Source organism: Echiichthys vipera, assembly GCF_963691815.1.
Source record: "Echiichthys vipera genome assembly, chromosome: 16".
In the NCBI taxonomy this organism is placed as follows: Eukaryota; Metazoa; Chordata; class Actinopteri; order Perciformes; family Trachinidae; genus Echiichthys; species Echiichthys vipera.
The window spans coordinates 16,141,901-16,159,846 of NC_139841.1; the positions used below are offsets into that span (position 1 = coordinate 16,141,901).

Sequence of the window (17,946 nt, forward strand, 5' to 3'; positions counted from 1 at the left end):
TCTTCCTGTCAACTAAAGCATCGCCTTTCTCAACTACAAAAACATGCTTTACTATTTCTGGATTGATTAGGAAGAAATGTTTGAAGAACACATGTAAATGTCAAAAAAAAGAGGTTGGGCCTGCTCCAATTTTAACAGGATTACAGAAACACTATACTTTAGCTTTAAAAAACCTTACAGTCTGTGGTACAAGGCATTAACTTGTTTGAAAAGCCACAACATACAACGTGTGAAAGGCTTAAACAAGCATGAGGTGGCAATACATTTTAATTAGAAATAAACACAACATCTTTGTGTGAGTGCGTGCATGCGTTTATCTCCAACATGCCAGCTGTGGCGTGATAAGAGGGAAATAAATGGGAAACACAGTCTTGTCTCTATTTCTTTTCTCTCACTTGCTCTTTCGACACATACACCGAAAAAATCATGCTCACGCAAAGCACTGGTAAAAACCACAGGCATGGAACGTCACTGCAATGGAGACCACATGTCTGTGGCTTCAGTGCAGAGTTCCCACAGTACACTGACCCCCCAATGTCACAAACGCGCACATGCACACACACAATGTACAATATCAATCAATCTTTAAACAGAGGACACAAACAAGAGGAGATGTCAGTAAATGAGGATCCTTCGTATTGTGGATTTAAAACTGTGAGTGACGACTGCAGTTAACTCAAAACAATACTGTTTTACCACTCAAACAATAAAGGGATGGAGCTCAAATATGACTAGGAAGATATGTGACAGCAGATAAATACAAAAGCATTGTGTTGCACACACAGGACCAATGGACAGGTAAATCAAAGAAAATCCAAAGCGAACAAACACATTCCTCTCTGGAAATAATATCGTAGAAAGTGATACGAACGAGACTGGAAGGAGCATTTCTGTGGTCTCTATCCTGTTGCAGAGCCCCCTTACTATCCTGCCAGGAAAAATAAGTCTGGGAAAGAAAAGAAAATGGAAGCAATAATGAAAGTACATACTGCATCTTTCAGATTGACGGGACTTTTGTGTTCACACAGCAGCTGGACGGTCTGGATGTTCCCGCTGGCAGCTGAGGAGAAAATCAAACAGTCAGAAAGTCAGTCATGAAAAGAAGATCGCAAAACATTATTTTTAGAGACAAAGTAGAAGATTCCTGAAAAAACTGAGGTATGCGAGTCTGTGAGAATCTTCCCATCACTCTGACAGTGTTTGAATAAAAACCTACAATAGTGTTACGGGAACTTTTGATTAGAACAAATTGGGCTGAAATCACATTTAATCGCTTAATTCCAAATGGGGTAAAGGATTTTATCCAATAAAATCAGAGCTAAAAATTTATCCCACAAGAATTTTTCCCAAGTTCTTGTCGAAGCAGACTAATCTTAGATAAAAGCACGTTTGTTTCATTAACTCTGAGGACACAGACACTTACCAGCGTGATGCAGAGCCAACTTCCCTGAGCTGTCCACAGCATCGATGGGACATTTACTCTGGACAAGAAAAAGAAACATATCACACTTGCAAATTCAATAGTAAAACATGAATTATGAATGATTATAAAAGGTAAAGTTTGATTGTTAAAAATATTTTTACATTTTGGCCCTTAGAGTCAGTTTGTGACATGCAAAACATTTCAGTGCATATTATGTGATAAACTGCTGTGTTTACATTTAGCCTCCGCTCTCCATCAACCTGTTTACTGCAAATTTGGTGAATTCTTACATTCTTCTGAATGACTTTGAAAACTTTACAGAAAAGGTGAAATCTGCAAAAGTCAAAATGTTGGCAACTTCATCTCTAGTGAAGACACATAGTTGTGTCAGAATGTTACAGTAAAAGCAGTTTGGGCCAAAGGGCAAACAGTGTTTTAAAATTGTTGCCGTGTGTACCAGCAGACTTGTATGGATGTTTAACCAGTAGGTGTGTGTGTGTAGCTGAGATGCTACAGACTGTCATGGGATAGTTAGATCAGCAGATCAGAGCAGGAAAAGTGTGTTTAAAAGTCTGTGTGTGTGTGTGTGTGTGTGTGTGTGTGTGTGTGTCTGTCTCCTCCTGCTGAGATCTGCTTATCTGCACACACACACACGCAAACTCAGCAGACTGAAGAAATGAAGCAGTGAAACTGCCTGGCTTCAGACATCTTAACAGAATAGTGATACTAGTGTACAGGAGGTTTCATAAGGTTTGTGCTGCTTTCACACATTCCTCATTGACTACACTACTACAAAGTTATGTATGACAAAATTATTTTATAGATCAAATCACAATTTATTACTTGTTAGAAAAGTCTCTATCCACCTTACCTGAATGAGTTTTTTGCAGCACTCTATGTGATTGTTTTTGGCAGCCAGGTGTAACGGATTGAAACCTGAACATAAATCAAGAAAGTCCTGAAGTTAAGATCTTCATTAAGCCAATGACTTGAAACTATAAAGCAGGGCTGGGCAATATGGCCATCATTTTCTATCTAGATATGATACATATGATACATATCTTGACATCAATTATATGTATATAACAATAAAGCATGTTTTCTGGTAATTAATAAATTAATATGAAATGAGTCTATACGAAATAACCGCATGGTAAAACCTAGTTCTGTGTGAATTCAAATTACTGAATACTTTCTAGATTCAGTAAGAACTTAAGTGAAAAAGTAACATAACGTCTGAGGGTCAGAACATCAAGCGTCGTCCAAATGATGTACATATTGCTGTGACGCAGTTTGGCCGCTGGTTTTTCAACATCTTGATAGAAACTATATCGAAAAATACATACAAAAGACATTTTTGTGTTGTTTTGACAATACATATCTTTATATCACCAAGCCCAACCAAAAAGTATGTGGACACAACATTATGCTTTTCTACTTCCAGGATTTATTGCGAAAAAAAAGATTGAATTTATGCAGAAATAAAGATTCAAAACAATCCCTACATGTTATATCACTGCTGTATATAACTACGCTACATACCTGCAGCATCAGTGATTGACAGGTCAGCTCCATGGGCCAGGATGACAGATAGGCAGTCTGTCTGTCCACGTGCAGCTGCCACATGAAGACTGTACACAAACACAAAGCAAAGAACAAGTAAGATGTGCAGTAATTGTGAGTGCTTATAAAATCACAACAGCAGAGATGTTTGTTAGACAGCTGTTTTACATATTTGCTATTTTTTTCCAGAGTTGAGATCATGATGTGTGGCCTTGAACTTCCGTGAAAACTGCTACTTTGCAAAATAGTGCATATAGCCACTTTGAAACCAAAACTTTTAATTCTTGCACTTTATTGTCTGTTAGTGCATGTGTGTGTGTGTGTGTGTGTGTGTGTGTGTGTGTGTGTGTGTGCAGTAGGCAATCAATACAACCCCTGCTTTTCCAGCTCAACGAGCAGAATGAAAAAGAACACTACGCATGCCCAGCATTCCCTGTGTAGGATACACACTTGCACACTCTTACACACTCCGCACAACTATGCCCACATGCCTTTCAATCAGGTTTTATCACCATAGAGATACTGCAGACTCCTCCTTTGTGCGTCCTGAAAAGATTGGAGTGTTGAGATCCCAAACCGCCACATTCATCATGATTTACAAAGGCTGGAAAGTATGCATCTGTGTGTTTGTTTCAGCACATGGGAATCTGCATATGCGTTTCTCCTTGTATTTTTTCCTGTGTTTTGATGTTCCTGGCTCTGCGTGAGCTGCTCAACACATTGAGGTCAGCGGGTGTTGTGTTTCAGAAAAAGAAAGGAGGTCAAATATTAACACTGAGCCTCTGTGTTATCAACAATCTCTACTGGTGGTGAGGCAGCGAGCTTCACCGCCTCTACAGAAGTGAATAGGCTCTCAAAACACTGAACGTCAGGGAGGCTGAATGAGCGGTTGAAAATGTCGACCTTTCAGCAACTAAGAAAAACAGTTGTATTTTTAGATTGGTCATTCATTTTTAACAAAGTGCTGTGGAGCATGAAAGTAGTTTCATAAGCCCAAGGCTTGAGAATTTGAGCATATGCGGTAGCGATGCGTAATCCTAAAACTGAAGAGAAAACGCAGGTAATACTGGATGTTTCCCTGAAAATTATTAGAATCACTTTCATTTTACCACAGTCACACCATTTTTTAGCACACCTTTGTTATTAAAGTGTGAGCCAAGTCCCAGAGAGTGCTTGAATAGCTGCACTTGTATTTACAAAATGTATTCTACTAAGGTTTTTTGTTTGCAACCTTGTCAGTATAGCAGATGAGTCAAAAGCCCCTTTCAAACAGCCTGCTCCTTTCAATACTGTCTAAAAATCACGCACTGGGGAAGCACTATGCCAGTGTCAGTTTAAAAAAAGCCAAGCTGGCATAATGACAGATCTTTTTTGCAGCAGTATTGTGGAATATGCGTGTAAATAGAGGCTATCGTAAAGCTGCTCCCCCCAGCTCATACAGTGTGCATCCCAAAGAAGCCAGTGCAGACTATTGTCTATGTCATTCATCACTATTCAGGAGTAATTTTGTGCTAAAAACTGAATTTCCTTGATTGCTAAATCTTTGTTCTTTGTAGGTTATTGTAAGAAGGCTTACGCTGATTTGCCCTCGCTGTCCAGCTTCACAGCACTGGCACCTTTCTTGGCAAGAAGGGATGCCACCTTCTCCACCTCGCCATGCTCCACCGCAGCAAGCAGGCGCTCGTCATTTTTGTTCCACTCATTGACCTAAGGGGAATGGTTTGTAAAAAGGGAGAGAAAGATAAAAAACACCATCAAACACCATCATCAAGACATTTGACAAACTTTAAGCTAAATTGTTATTATTGTGATGTATGTTTCCATGGCTTTAATTATAAGAAAGTATATTATAGCAGTCATTTACTTTGACGTGGATCATTAGACATTAACAGATACGTTAGAAAAATCGTACTCTGCAGCCCAAATGGCTGAGATGCCCTTAATGTGAGTAATGTTTCTCAGAAGGAGAGAAGGTTTTTGCACACACACCCCAAATGGCCCCACAGCTGACAGGCTGTTCAGATACAGAGATGTAAGCGATTCATGCAGAGGCTGGGTACACTGCAGTCTGACAACATTTACCTCTGGTGAAAAAACTTTCATTAAGAAAACACAACCATATAAAAACACATGACTATAAAACAACAATGGACTCAAAATAATCAACCGAAATTCGGAATATCAAACTAGGAAAGAAGAAGCCACTTGTTTGAAGGAGTACTTATTATATTAAAGACAGATTTGAAAATGTATTTAAAGAAATTGTTGTTAAAGGATCATGTTGTAAATGAATTAGTTGCCTTATCTTGATAAACAGAGTGAGGGGCCGAACTAACCCCAAACAAGTTGGCAGCACAAGTTGATTAGTCAGCTCTCCCTGCAACCATCTGTGCATATGAGGATGCCACACAGTATTAGATTTGACCCGATAGCCCACTGACCTACACGTGATAAGGTGGTGAACTCTCTGACTCCAGAAATACTGGTGGTGGCAAACTGTACCCTATTTTGAGAGCGCAATAAGCCAACATAGCAATACATGGTGTAAATAGCCTCCGTGGCAAACAACCAAATGCAATCACTGCAATACATTTTGCACAGCTGATGGAAAAATGCTGAGCTATAAAAATCTATCAACCAAAATTCGGAATATCAAACTAGGAAAGAAGTAGCCACTTGTTTGAAGGAGAACTTATTATATTAAAGACAGATTTGAAAATGTATTTTAAGAAATTGTTGTTAAAGGATCATGTTGAAAATGAATTAGTTGCCTTATCTTGATAAACAGAGTAAGAGGCCGAACTATCCCAAACAAGTTGGCAGCACAAGTTGATTAGTCAGCTCTCACTGCAACCATCTGTGCATATGAGGATGCCACACAGTATTAGATTTGACCCGATAGCCCACTGACCTACACGTGATAAGGTGGTGAACTCTCTGACTCCAGAAATACTTGTGGTGGCAAACTGTACCCTATTTTGAGAGCGCAATAAGCCAACATTGCATTTGGTTGTTTGCCTCGGAGGCTATTTACACCATGTATTGCTATCACTGCAATACATTTTGCGCAGCTGATGGAAAAATGCTGAGCTATAAAAATAGCTTCTGTCAGTGAAACAGCTAGGATGACCAGACCACTGTGCTTTGCAGCTTAAGCCACAGAATCATTGATCTGGACCAGTGAGGCGATTAAAAATACAAAATGTTTGGTGTTTTGTAAATTGAAAATAAAGTCTAAAATGACAGAGCGGAGTAATATTCTTGCATTTCTGGCATGGAGCTCTAGAAAACTGTTGTATACCCACAATCCAGGCCTCAAACCCTAAGAGGTGAGATACTATTTGGGAAGTGGTGTAAGACGAGTAAGTTCTCTGGCAGACTGGAAATAACAGATTGGATATTAAAAACACACAGCTATGCACTGACAGACATGTGAAAAAGATATATGAATCCACCAGGTGCCCTTTCATGTCTGTGGTGAGCAGTGATGGGCATACCTCACCAAGTATAGAGTGCAGCAGGCATGACGTATTTTTGTAGGTCGACCCGGAAGTTAGCATCGCCCTGGGTGCCCTTGACAAAAAGTCAATGGAATTTCTCCATTGGATTTTGGACTTTTGCAGGAAATAAGTTCTGTGGCGAACAAAAGTTTTGATACTTATACATTTTGTTTAGCATTATAATCTTCAAAAATGAACACTGTTTCTATGATTTTTGAAATGTTAACCAACTCTGCAAACAACACTTTTATAAAATTCAATGAGTTTAGCAAATGTTTATGACCTCGGTGGCTTACTACCTCTGCTTAACTATTTCTTGGGAGAAATCCCTGTGGTGCAAAGCTAAACATTGACAAAAGGGTAAGTGAAAGTGGCACAGAGAAGACAGAAAGCGTGCATCTGTCATCGTGATGACTGATGTGCAGTGAAACATGACACAGCAGGAGATAACTAAAGCTATGATGGACACATATCACATGTGGTGCAGTGTTTAGGATTTCTTGTTTTCAAAGAGGTGGGCTGGATTCGCCTCCCAGGTCTGAGAAGTCTCATGATTTTCACACAGACAGTCATGTGTTGTTCAAGTAGCATGCAGGGCACTGAAGCGAACAAAATACTAAACATAGGGAAACTTAAGAGCTGGTAGAAGAACTGAAAAGAAAAAGATGAAAATACATAACTCTGGCATAGCTGAAGAAAGTGGAAAGAAATATGTATGCACGAATGTACCATGTTTCTTTTGAGTTTCAAAGAGATGTAAAAGGAACTTGGAGAGTGGGTTGTTTATATAATTCAACACGGTACAGTACTCTTCTTATCATGTTTTGTGGACATCAGGAAGGGTGGTACTTGCTTCTGTAAGTGAGTGCCTTTATGATCCAGAAACATCAGCAAAACAAACAGACTCCTATACTGTACATGACAGATTGAATAACAGCAGCGGTCACATTTTTCAGACGCTGAGGCGTTACTTAATGGGACTTAATTCAGACTGCTACAGTTGAATTTCAGCCTAACTTGTACCTAGCGTGTATATTGTACACATGGATTATTCACAAACTTTCAAACTCTAAAAAACAAACAAAAAGAAAATGGTTTACTGCATATTGTCACTCATATTGTCATTTGCATGAAAGTTCTTCCAACTAAGTTGATTAAAATAGATGGATCTGAATTTTCTTATTTAACTGAACTTGCTTGAATTAGACTCTTCTCCATGATATCTGGGTTTCTGGTTTCCACTCAGGCAGCAAATATTTAACTCCTGGTATGAAATGATTTTCAGAGGTGCTTAACCGGAGCAGCATGTCACAAATGACAGAATGCCACCACAAAATAATGGTACAGTGCAAAGATGTTGGAAAGTATCTCACAGAAAAGAGACACATGCTTTTAAATGCACAATGCATTGAAACTACTACCAATGGTAATCCTCTAAAATGTACCCACCCAGGATTTAAAGAAAACCCCAGTGGAGACTGAGAAGAGATGCCATGAAAGATGGTCAACCGCATGAACCTGTTTAACCTAAGAGGCCAGTAAGAGGAGTAACCTGGAAATTAGTAAGTTTAGAGTGTGGTTTTACTGAGAGAGAAAACCAAAAAGAAAGGTATGAGCTAGTGCAGAGTTTTAAAACTAAGGTCCAGAGATCTAGGTACTGTATATTTTCATGGTTCAGTGCTTTCTGCTATCGTTAAAAAAACTGCCAGTAACACTAGACAGCCAGCTCTCTGTATATTCGCTTGCTTCAGTAAAGATTTGTTTATGCTGTGGTTGGTTGTCAGTTGCTTTGAATCAAGAAACTGCACAACATTTAGTTAAAAAAAAGAAAATGGCAGAAAGCCCCACTACCCTGTGTTTTCTAACAACTGCCTTAGAGGCAAACGTTTCACTCTAAAAGTATGCAACTCTACAAAAGCTTTTTTGGAGTTACCTCATCTGAACCTCCACTATATCTACCGAGTAGATTCAGCACTCCTTTATTCTTTCAAACTGAAATATGAACTGTATTTATTGTTAGTGTGCCATTTATTATTACTCAAAGAGTTGATATGACAGAGAAAGCAGTACTACAATATCTACAGTTTGGGTACTTTTCACACATTTGTGTCTCAGAAGTGCACAATTTCCAGTGTTCACCTTTCATTTCACTTGGTTCATATTGATCAGGACTTCCTCTTTGTGCACTGAAGCATCATGCTGGTCACGCTTGAACAAATGTTTTGGTCTATCGATGAATCGGCTCACTGCAGTTGTACAAATATCCATACTGTAATTAAAAAATGGGTAGGTGACTTTTTTGGTCAAGGTAAATCGTTTGTGAGTTCCTTTTATTTTGATTATTGAACACTATATTGCTGTAAAAGAAACAGCTTTCTAATATCATTTAAAACCTGACTAGTATACAGATGATATTTGCAGTGAACGTTTCTATCGTCAGGGCTGTAGTCAAGACCAGCTCATTTGAGTCAGTAAGTTAAGTCCAAGACCAGGTCAAGACAGAGTCCAGAGCAAATGCAGTCCTTTTAAGGACCATAGTAGTCAATAGTGTCTTTCCAATGCTAATATAGTGTGTAAGGGGTTAGTATGTATCTATACACAGGATTAAACTGTCTTTTAACGTCAAACAAAGCAATGCATAGAATTAAGCCAACATTCTGTACATCTGATCTTGAATCAGCAGCCAGGAACAACTTGACCAACAAAAGCACTAGATCAAGAGAAGTGCAAGAATTCAGAAAAGTGGCCTTGAGGCCGAGACCGGAAACAAAGTTCTACAGCCCTGCCTACCGTGATTTGTGGTCTCATTTACAAGAATTGCATGTGGGAGAAAAACTTTAATGGACTTTGAATTCCTAAATACACAAATACCCCATACCAACCTGCACTAATATAAAAAATTGCAGGGGAAACACTGATGTACTGTATCGCATAATCCTGCCTAATGGTCTCTGTGATTTTAATAGGCTGGGCAAAAAATGAAGGGCAGTCACAACGGAGCAGCATGACACCGATAGCATTAGACTTTAGTACATTGTAATGGACAGGTTTAAGTGGAGCGGAATGCACTGCTCCAGTTTCAGCCACATACACAAATAGTGTCATCACAGGGGGGCTGATGAAATAGTCATGTGCTGGCAGAAATGGTGCAAAATCACTACAGGCTTGGCTCCAATAAAAAAGTGATGGAACAAAGTTTACTTAAGAGATTTTTTTTAACCAAAAAGGGGCCTAATGAAGGAATAATTGCCTGTTGTAAGAGAGTGAACCACAAACTTGCAGTGCAGCAATAGAAAAAATATCTTCATGGCCTGATAGTAAATTACAATTTGTAGTGCTTTCTTGTATATATCAAAGTTTCCACGATACCAGCATTTTGAACTTTGATACACTACAAAAAAGCAAATATAGTAAAAAATTTGCCACTACCTGGCAAGTAAGTAATAATTGCTGAACAAACAATTAGTCATATAATTGCGATAACAAGGCTATGGGAGTGGTGAGAGTAAACCTAAACAGTACATATGTGTGCTGAACAGCTAAACAATGAGCTGAAACTTGCTATAAAGCTCAGTAAAGCAGAGAGGACCTGCTAATTCAGGTGATAATTATCTGTAGCTTCATACAGTGTTATTATATAAAGCCACTCTCAATAAAACAATTGTGAGCTGCAACCCTACCCCTCACAATGTGTTATCTGAACACAACACAGAGAAGAGACAGTCAAATACATTACAATAATTGCATGTATTGAATTGTGTTGGCTTAGCCTACATTGGTATGCACTAGGCAGCATGGGTTTAGCCCACATCGGTTAGCACCAGCAGTAAGTCATGGGTCACTAATCCTGTGATTATAAACCAGCAAGATCACCGTGTGGTGAATGTACCTCCAGGAAGTGAAAAGGATCACACTTCAACTCTTGCTTTCAGTTCTGCCCCCCTCCTCCAGCTATGTCTGTTCGCCTATCTTTCAGCTTCTCCCTCTCTTTCTGTTTCGATAAGTGTGTTTACAGTGGGATCAGGGTGTGGACGGTAGTGCGTGTTCTCTCTCTGTCTTTAGCCTGTCTCATTAAGACACACAAAGAGTCGGCTGATAACACTAAGTGTTTCCTGTTTGTCCAGGCCTGAGGCTGGCTGCAAGGGCAAGGGCAAGAGAACAAGGAGCAAGAAAGCAGAAGGAGGTGAGGTAAATAGAATTTATAAACAATTAATAAATTGGTAGAGACATGCTGAGAGATAAAAAGAAAGAGAGAGACATTGGACTGGGATAGATCAGAATTTGTATTAATGTTCTGTGTATTGCTTTACAGTTTTAATATGACTGTATTATACTATATACTGTCACTGTCCCCTCCTCTCCTTACATGTCTCACAGGTGTTCATTTCTCTCTATTTGTGAAGTCAAATTACGGAATCAAGACTTCAAACATCCGGTGTTTACTACAGTTTTAGAATAAATTGCAAAGAAAGCAGATGCCCATCGAGTGTGTGGGACTGTTTGTTAACCTAATGGTTTCTTCATAAACATGTCTGCTCAGTGTTTTTTCTGTTTCTCTGAACTTCCTCAGTTCTCTGAAGGAAAAACAAACAGTAATTCCTACATCACATTCTGTATGTTTGTAGAGTTCAGCAGCTAAGAGCCGCTGGAGTTTAGCCGAAAAACGTTTACTTTAGAAAACCTTTAGTATTTCCCTCCAACGCAGACAAAATAACATGTTTGTAGATCTATGGATAAAAAGGTGTGTGTTTTTGTTTGATTTTCTGGATAGTTGTTAGCCACCTTCACCATAGGCTATTTCAATGCAGCTGCTTTACTTCCACATAGAAAACGCTTCAAAAATGTATATGTTTTCTGTGTTATTTCTCCCAATGCTTTTAATGTATTATGTGAAGCACTTTGAATTGCCTTGTTGTTGAATTGTACTATACAAATAAACTTGCCTTGCCTTGCTTATAAAACTAAGTTAAGCCTGACTTGTCAAGCAAAGAGCCCGTGTGAACCCAGGTGACACTGAAATAGAAAACAAAGCAAATCCTTTCCCCAGGAATCTAAAAATTGGGGGGGAAACTGTGAAAGGCAAAATGAGGACTACGCATATCCACAGCAAATTTCATAGAAATCCAGAAATTACTATTCCAGATGCCTTGTTATGTTGTTTAAGGGAAATCTCGCCTGACGGTGGCACCAATATCACTCGTAGTCATACTCTGGGGATGAAAAATAACCCGAACAAATTTCACGGTGATCTGGGCAGTAATTGTCAGGAAATCTTACTCTGGACTTAAGTGCTGGACAGACGGACCAACAAAAACTAAAAACTTTGAGAGAAAAACAGAGTGGACTGAGTGAGGAAGTATTCTTTTAAAGATGATTCAAACAGAGACCAATTTAAGCATGCAGAGGAAACATGGAAAGAAAATGGAAAGTGAAAAAAAACAAAAAAAAAAACAACCTAAGCAGATTATTAGGATGAAAATATGAAAGTACTTTCTTTTCACAGGTTCTCAGCGAGGTGACTGAACATGAATATACAACACCATTCACTGTTCCAATTCACACACTGAACCAGATTCGTCTCTCATGTAAATGAGAATTATGTTGTTTGTGGAATACCATGCAGAGATTAAAGATAAAGCTAAATAAATGCAGAGAGAAAAGTAGGTTAGCTGGGAGGTAAGACACACAAGCAACATGGACTTAACTCCAGAGGGGAATAACATTTATAAAGGTTACAAAAATGTCCTTTGTTTGAGAGACCGGTTGAGAGACAGAGGAGGGCAGTACAGGAAGTAGAAGAGAGGATGGAAGAGTGAACAATGTACAGAACAAAAAGGAAAAGACACACTGAAGGAACAACAGAGATTGACACATCTACAATAATAATCTCTGCCCTTTGATCAGTAGTGGCTGTTAACTTCAAACCCCTTATCTGCAACAAAGCAGATGCTCAAATGTCCTCAAACAATACATCCTTTATTTCGGGCCACAGCTGAAACCGCTTACTGCCCTCTGTCACATACAAGCGCACAAACACACACACACGCACACACACGCACACACACGCGCACACACGCGCACACACGCACACACACACACACACACGGTCACGCACACACACACACAATAGTTTACTAGACTCTGAAACTCAAATCCAGAATAAGAGAGTTAGTAGACAGAAACAAAGTTAAACAAAATGTTTAACAAAGACCAGATGGTTGTGCTCAGGATGAAAGATGCTGCTGTGTATTTCACAATACTGCCCAATCTAGACAGCATATTTAGATAATGAAACAAATTTACATCATGAGAACAGTTTTCTGATTTGGCAACTTTGTTTTGGATTAACTGCAATTTTACTGGAACAACCCTCCCCTAAAGTCTAAATGTCTTTTACCACGATAACTATAGTAAACTTTGGTCGCGTTGATATATTGTCCATATATTAACATTCGCCGATGGTGTAGGAAAGAGTACTCTGTTGATTTAGCATTCAGCTCCTATAGCACTGTCAATCTGATGGTGGACAGTTTGAAGAAAATGATCAAAACTGATGCATCAGAACCAGCAAAAGATTTATTTATTTATTCTTCTTCATTCACAACCTGGCACCTACGTTACCCACAATGCAACCAGCGACAGATGGTTTGGAAATTCAGGTGTGGTACGCTTGTAGGGACTAATGTAGCTTTTATAGAACTTTTACCACATATCAATAGTTAAAGTAGTATTCACCAAGATCTGTAAACAGACTTTGATGTGGAAAATCGGTGGAGTTCCCCTTTAGAGACACTAGTAGCAGCCAAGTTGAATGGCACCACTATTAACAGTGAATGTCGGCCAAGAGTGCTTATTTGCACCAATTTTGCCAGCATCCGAGACTGCCAAGGAGAATATCTGTGCCCGAGACACACTGATGATTAATATATTTTTTAAAAGGAATACATTTTCATTCAATTTATCTTAGATCATCATCTCTTATATGATCATTAGTAAATGGTAAATGCAGTGTCGTGGAGACTTTCAAATAGAAAAATAAGCACTGTTTATGCTTCACACATATAGTATTACAAAGAAGTCTGCTCTGTCCTCCTTAAAGTGGTAAAACTTCATTGGAATACCATTGTATTTGTTTTCTAACCAATAACGTAAAGATATGATGTGATCTTGTTATTGTTTTAAGTCTCTTTCTTTCTCTCTCTCAGCCTTTCCACTGATGACATGACATCAACAGAAAGGAACACAAAATTGTCATCACGTCATTCATCAGCCCCCCTTACCCTTTCTTCTCATCACGTCACTTCAGCGTTGAAACTTGAAAAACTCCCATTAGTCAGCGTTTCTCTTTGACCTCTATAATTACTCCTTATGTTACTGTTGTTTCCTGTGTTCCTCTCATAAACAACTTGTGTAGTTACATGACTACAGACCAGCGTGCCTATAGGAACTGAATTGTGACAGTATAAAGTACTATGTTTTGCTTAATGCATTATAGGCTGTCACAAAGAAACAAGAATATTACATGTACATGATTTTACTGCTAGAAATCTTTACATACAAATTATGGCACAGCCTTTTCATAATAGTACTTATTTTAAAGCTGAAGGATTGATGCAGAAGTCCAGGGCAGGACATTTATGGGTGCAAGAAAACCACTAGTAAAACATAGCCCTCATGCAACACTTCCTCTTGACACAAATAGCCTTTCCTGCCCTATAAATAAACACTGCTGGACTTGGAAAGCAACCAGCCTCATTAAGCTTGAGGGTTTCTCATAAAGTCAGTGGAGTAGGGCAAAAATATACTATATCCCTTACTTCAGTCAGGATAGAGTAGTTCATGCACACAGACATCACGTCAGCGTAAAAAGAGTCAAAGTAGAGTCAAATAAAAAAATACATAAGTTGCACAGTCTCACTGATCATTCTGTTGAGCTCCAAGGACAAAATGTTGGGCAACAGAACTAAAACAGAAAACCGTGTTTGCCTGGCTACACAACTTTAAAGTTGTATTCATAAAAAAACTGTCATGTCTCATCACTTAAGTCATTAGACAGAACTAAAAACACATCTTGCAAATGTTTGTGAGAAAAAACAGCTCCTGGAAGTACAATGCAAATCAAAGCAGTGCAATGCCACAACTCGCTCATGAAGGAAAGTTCTCAAAGTTTTTTCGGGTGAACTGAGTCTAACCCTCCCTCCATTCATCTCCTAAGCATGGATATTGTTCCAGTTGTTCGGCACAGGCCAAACTAAACAACCCATCTGAACCCCACTGAAGGCGAGGAGCCGGACAGCCTTTCTTGCACATATAGAGTTTCTCTTCTCTCCTGTTCACATACTTCTCCATCATCCCCAATCGTTCCTCCTTTATATAGTTTTTGTTCCTCATTATTCCCTCATCTCTGTCTCCCTTGTTATTATTCTTGACAACTCCTCCCTCTTTTCCACAACCTTTCAACTGAACTCCCATCATCCACCTTATCTGCTTTTGTCTATCTCTCTGGTGCCGCCATCATTATCAGTGATTAGTTATGTCTCGCACCATTACTTCATCTACATGTAATTCTGAACCATGTCAACAGTCAGTCTTGTGAGTCATGCTACACTGGATGTACAGCCACAATTTTCTCAAGAACTTGAAACTCACATTGACGGATATACCTTCACAAACAAATCCTCATAAACATAAACACACAAAGCAGCAGAAATGCACCTTGGATCATTTCCTCACACCCACACCAGACAACAAACAAGCCGATGCTCAAACACACACCCACACATAAATGAGCATGCAAACACATGCACAGACAGCTTTTACCATGCTTGGTGCTTCATGTATTTGCTGACGAGCAGGTTTCCTGGCTGTATGACTGTAGTTCATGTGCACAGGGGATAAGGAATAAAGAGGTACCATAGGCAGTTCCTGCTTTAATTGGATCCATGTTTAAACAGGCTCTGAGCCATTTTCCTCAGCTCGTCCGTGGATTAATTCTGTATTTTTTAACACTCATTTACAAGCCCTTGGGATCAAAGTTAAGGGTGCAACTTAAGGACAAGACCACAGTAATCAACAACTAACTAGCCATGCCATGGAGAGCATACAATTGGTGGGACTGGCCAGCTGCATGCTACATACAGTAAGCTACTGTAAACAACAGAACCACTATCATAGACTATCAAGCCAGTTCCACAAAGGAGACATAAATAATTATTTTTCTGCTTACACCTTATGTCAAGATTGACATATCGTACTCATGACAACGATGGCTCAAATACCTTTGAATGTGCTGCATGAAGTTGAGAATCTTATGATTCAAGGCCGGTGGTTCGATCCCTGGCACCTGCGGTCTACATGTCGATGTAGCAGCTTTTGCCACTAGTGTATGAAAGTGCGTTAATAGGGGAATGCTGGCTTGTGTGGTAAAGCTTTGAGTGGTTGCTTAGACTAAAAAAGCGCTATATAAATGCAGTCGATTCCCCATCTAGTTAACCCGTATGAGCCTTCATTTACCTTCCCTGCATTGTTTACAAATGTATTTTTATAATCAATGTTGACACTTTCTGTTGGATGCAGACAGAATCTAAATGCACTGTATATTCAGAAATGAAAAGTGTGAACAGGGCCATAGTTATCCCTTGGACCCGTGCTGACAACTGACAACACATCTACACAGACACACTCCCTTCCTCCACCTCATCTCCCAGATTAATGCTGGGCTGTCCCTGAAGTCTTACTGTCACTCCCAGTACTAATACCCTTTCACTACACCCAGCCAGAACAAACCATTCCATGCCAAACCCAACAGATCCAAGTGGTGGTGCTTCAGTTCAAAAAAAATTAACGTGTTCCTATATAATGTGTTTTATTTTGTGACTGCAGTATGTTTTAACTTTCATGGAAAAAGTAGGGTGTAACATTTTTTCCTCAATGTACTAAAGAAGGAGGGGAAATATTATGGTTTAATGTTTTCAACCACACCGTTTTTTCCCCAGATGATCAGCATGTCATTTTCTTTGCAGCGCTGCTCCAGTTAATACAGTACACACATTTCATAACTCCTGATAAGGACTCCATTCCTACATAGCCAACCTTCGATTCTATAGATTTAGACAAAAAAGTGCCAAAAATTATAACAGAGATGAATTGAAGCCATAAAACAGCTGTGTGGAGTGAGAGGAGACAACATAATCCACACATCAATTAGACACAGAGAGACGGGCTGATAAAGGGAGGGTGGGTGGGTGTGTGTGTGTGTGTGTGTGTGTGTGTGTGTGTGTGTGTGTGTGTTTGTGCATATGCTGTGGATACTGGTCCATGCACATGGATGTGAAAGTTTGTGTGTGTGAAAGCCTCAAGTAATCCTGCTTAGTCTAGCAGCTGGGGGAGCAGGTTTAAGTAGTGTGACAGTCTGAAGGGCTGGGTGAGGGTTTAATACTAGAACCACGGTCGACAATAGAATACACACATAATAACAAACAGATTGCGTACATGCACGCAAAACAGCACAGCCAGTGAGTCATGTGCTTGGGGGATGGTAGTAAGGGGCTGAGAGTAAGATAACAGTGTAAGTAAATTAACTAATTTAGAGCAGCTCTGCTCAAACAGCAGGGGCAGAGTTGTTAATGTGGTCTCAAAGGGTCGACGCACACTACAAGATTTAATTAAGATCTCTCTCACTAATTACTTGTTCTAAAATTAAGGTTGTTCCAAAAAGGTTGTTTATAGATCGCTTTTATACTTTAAAGTGTTTTTATTTTTGCATTGTTTTACTCTATGTAAAGTATTGCAGAGTATTCAGGGCTCAATACCTCAACCTCAACCTCAATAACTTCTCAACCAAAATGTGTCTGTAGCACAAAGTATTGAGAAGTACAAAAAGCTGAAAATGAATCTTTGTGCAGATCTGTAGTTTTGTTAACATCATTTTATTTGATTCTTGTTCCTTAGACTGGCAAAGATCTTGTACAGCTTAAGATATGGAAACATTATACTTCACAGTGTTTCAGAAAATAGACTAGATTAAATCAGTAAGCATTTTGGTGTCAGTGCCGAAACTTAGATATAGTTTGGCAATAGCACTGAAAAGTTTCAAACAATATCCAGCCCTAGTTACACTGAACTAAGCTAAATCTTGGTCTTGTTTTTTTCAAATTTAACATTACATAAATCAGACCAAGACTGAACACAACAAAGAGAAACATTCATATTGATACTGGCGGTGCAGGTCACAGCCAACCCATCTCTGACAGCTGATTGTTCAAACATGGCTGAAGCAAAATGCCTGTAAGTCTCTCTGTGGGCGATCGCCAGCTACATTCCCAGAAACCAGATTACAGCGTCTGCTTGTTTTAAACACCCTCACTGACCCTCATTATACTGACTGTTAGGCCAAATAGGATTAGCCCAAATGATCAAAAAAAAAAAAAAGAATCCCAAAATGTCAACAATATATTCCAA

General features: G+C 39.2%; 1 protein-coding gene across 2 annotated transcripts in view; it reads right to left on the reverse strand.

Moving 5' to 3' along the window:
* The window catches only part of rai14 (retinoic acid induced 14), a 36,754-nt gene that overhangs the window by 12,423 nt on the left and 6,385 nt on the right, over window positions 1-17,946 (reverse strand). For both annotated transcript variants that reach the window (XM_083930183.1, XM_083930182.1), the window contains exons 3-7: window positions 4,563-4,693; window positions 2,966-3,054; window positions 2,295-2,359; window positions 1,424-1,481; window positions 990-1,060 (exon numbers count right to left, since the gene is read on the reverse strand). In XM_083930183.1, coding sequence (XP_083786309.1) covers window positions 990-1,060; window positions 1,424-1,481; window positions 2,295-2,359; window positions 2,966-3,054; window positions 4,563-4,693 — 414 coding nt within the window. The remainder of the gene's footprint in view (window positions 1-989; window positions 1,061-1,423; window positions 1,482-2,294; window positions 2,360-2,965; window positions 3,055-4,562; window positions 4,694-17,946) is intronic.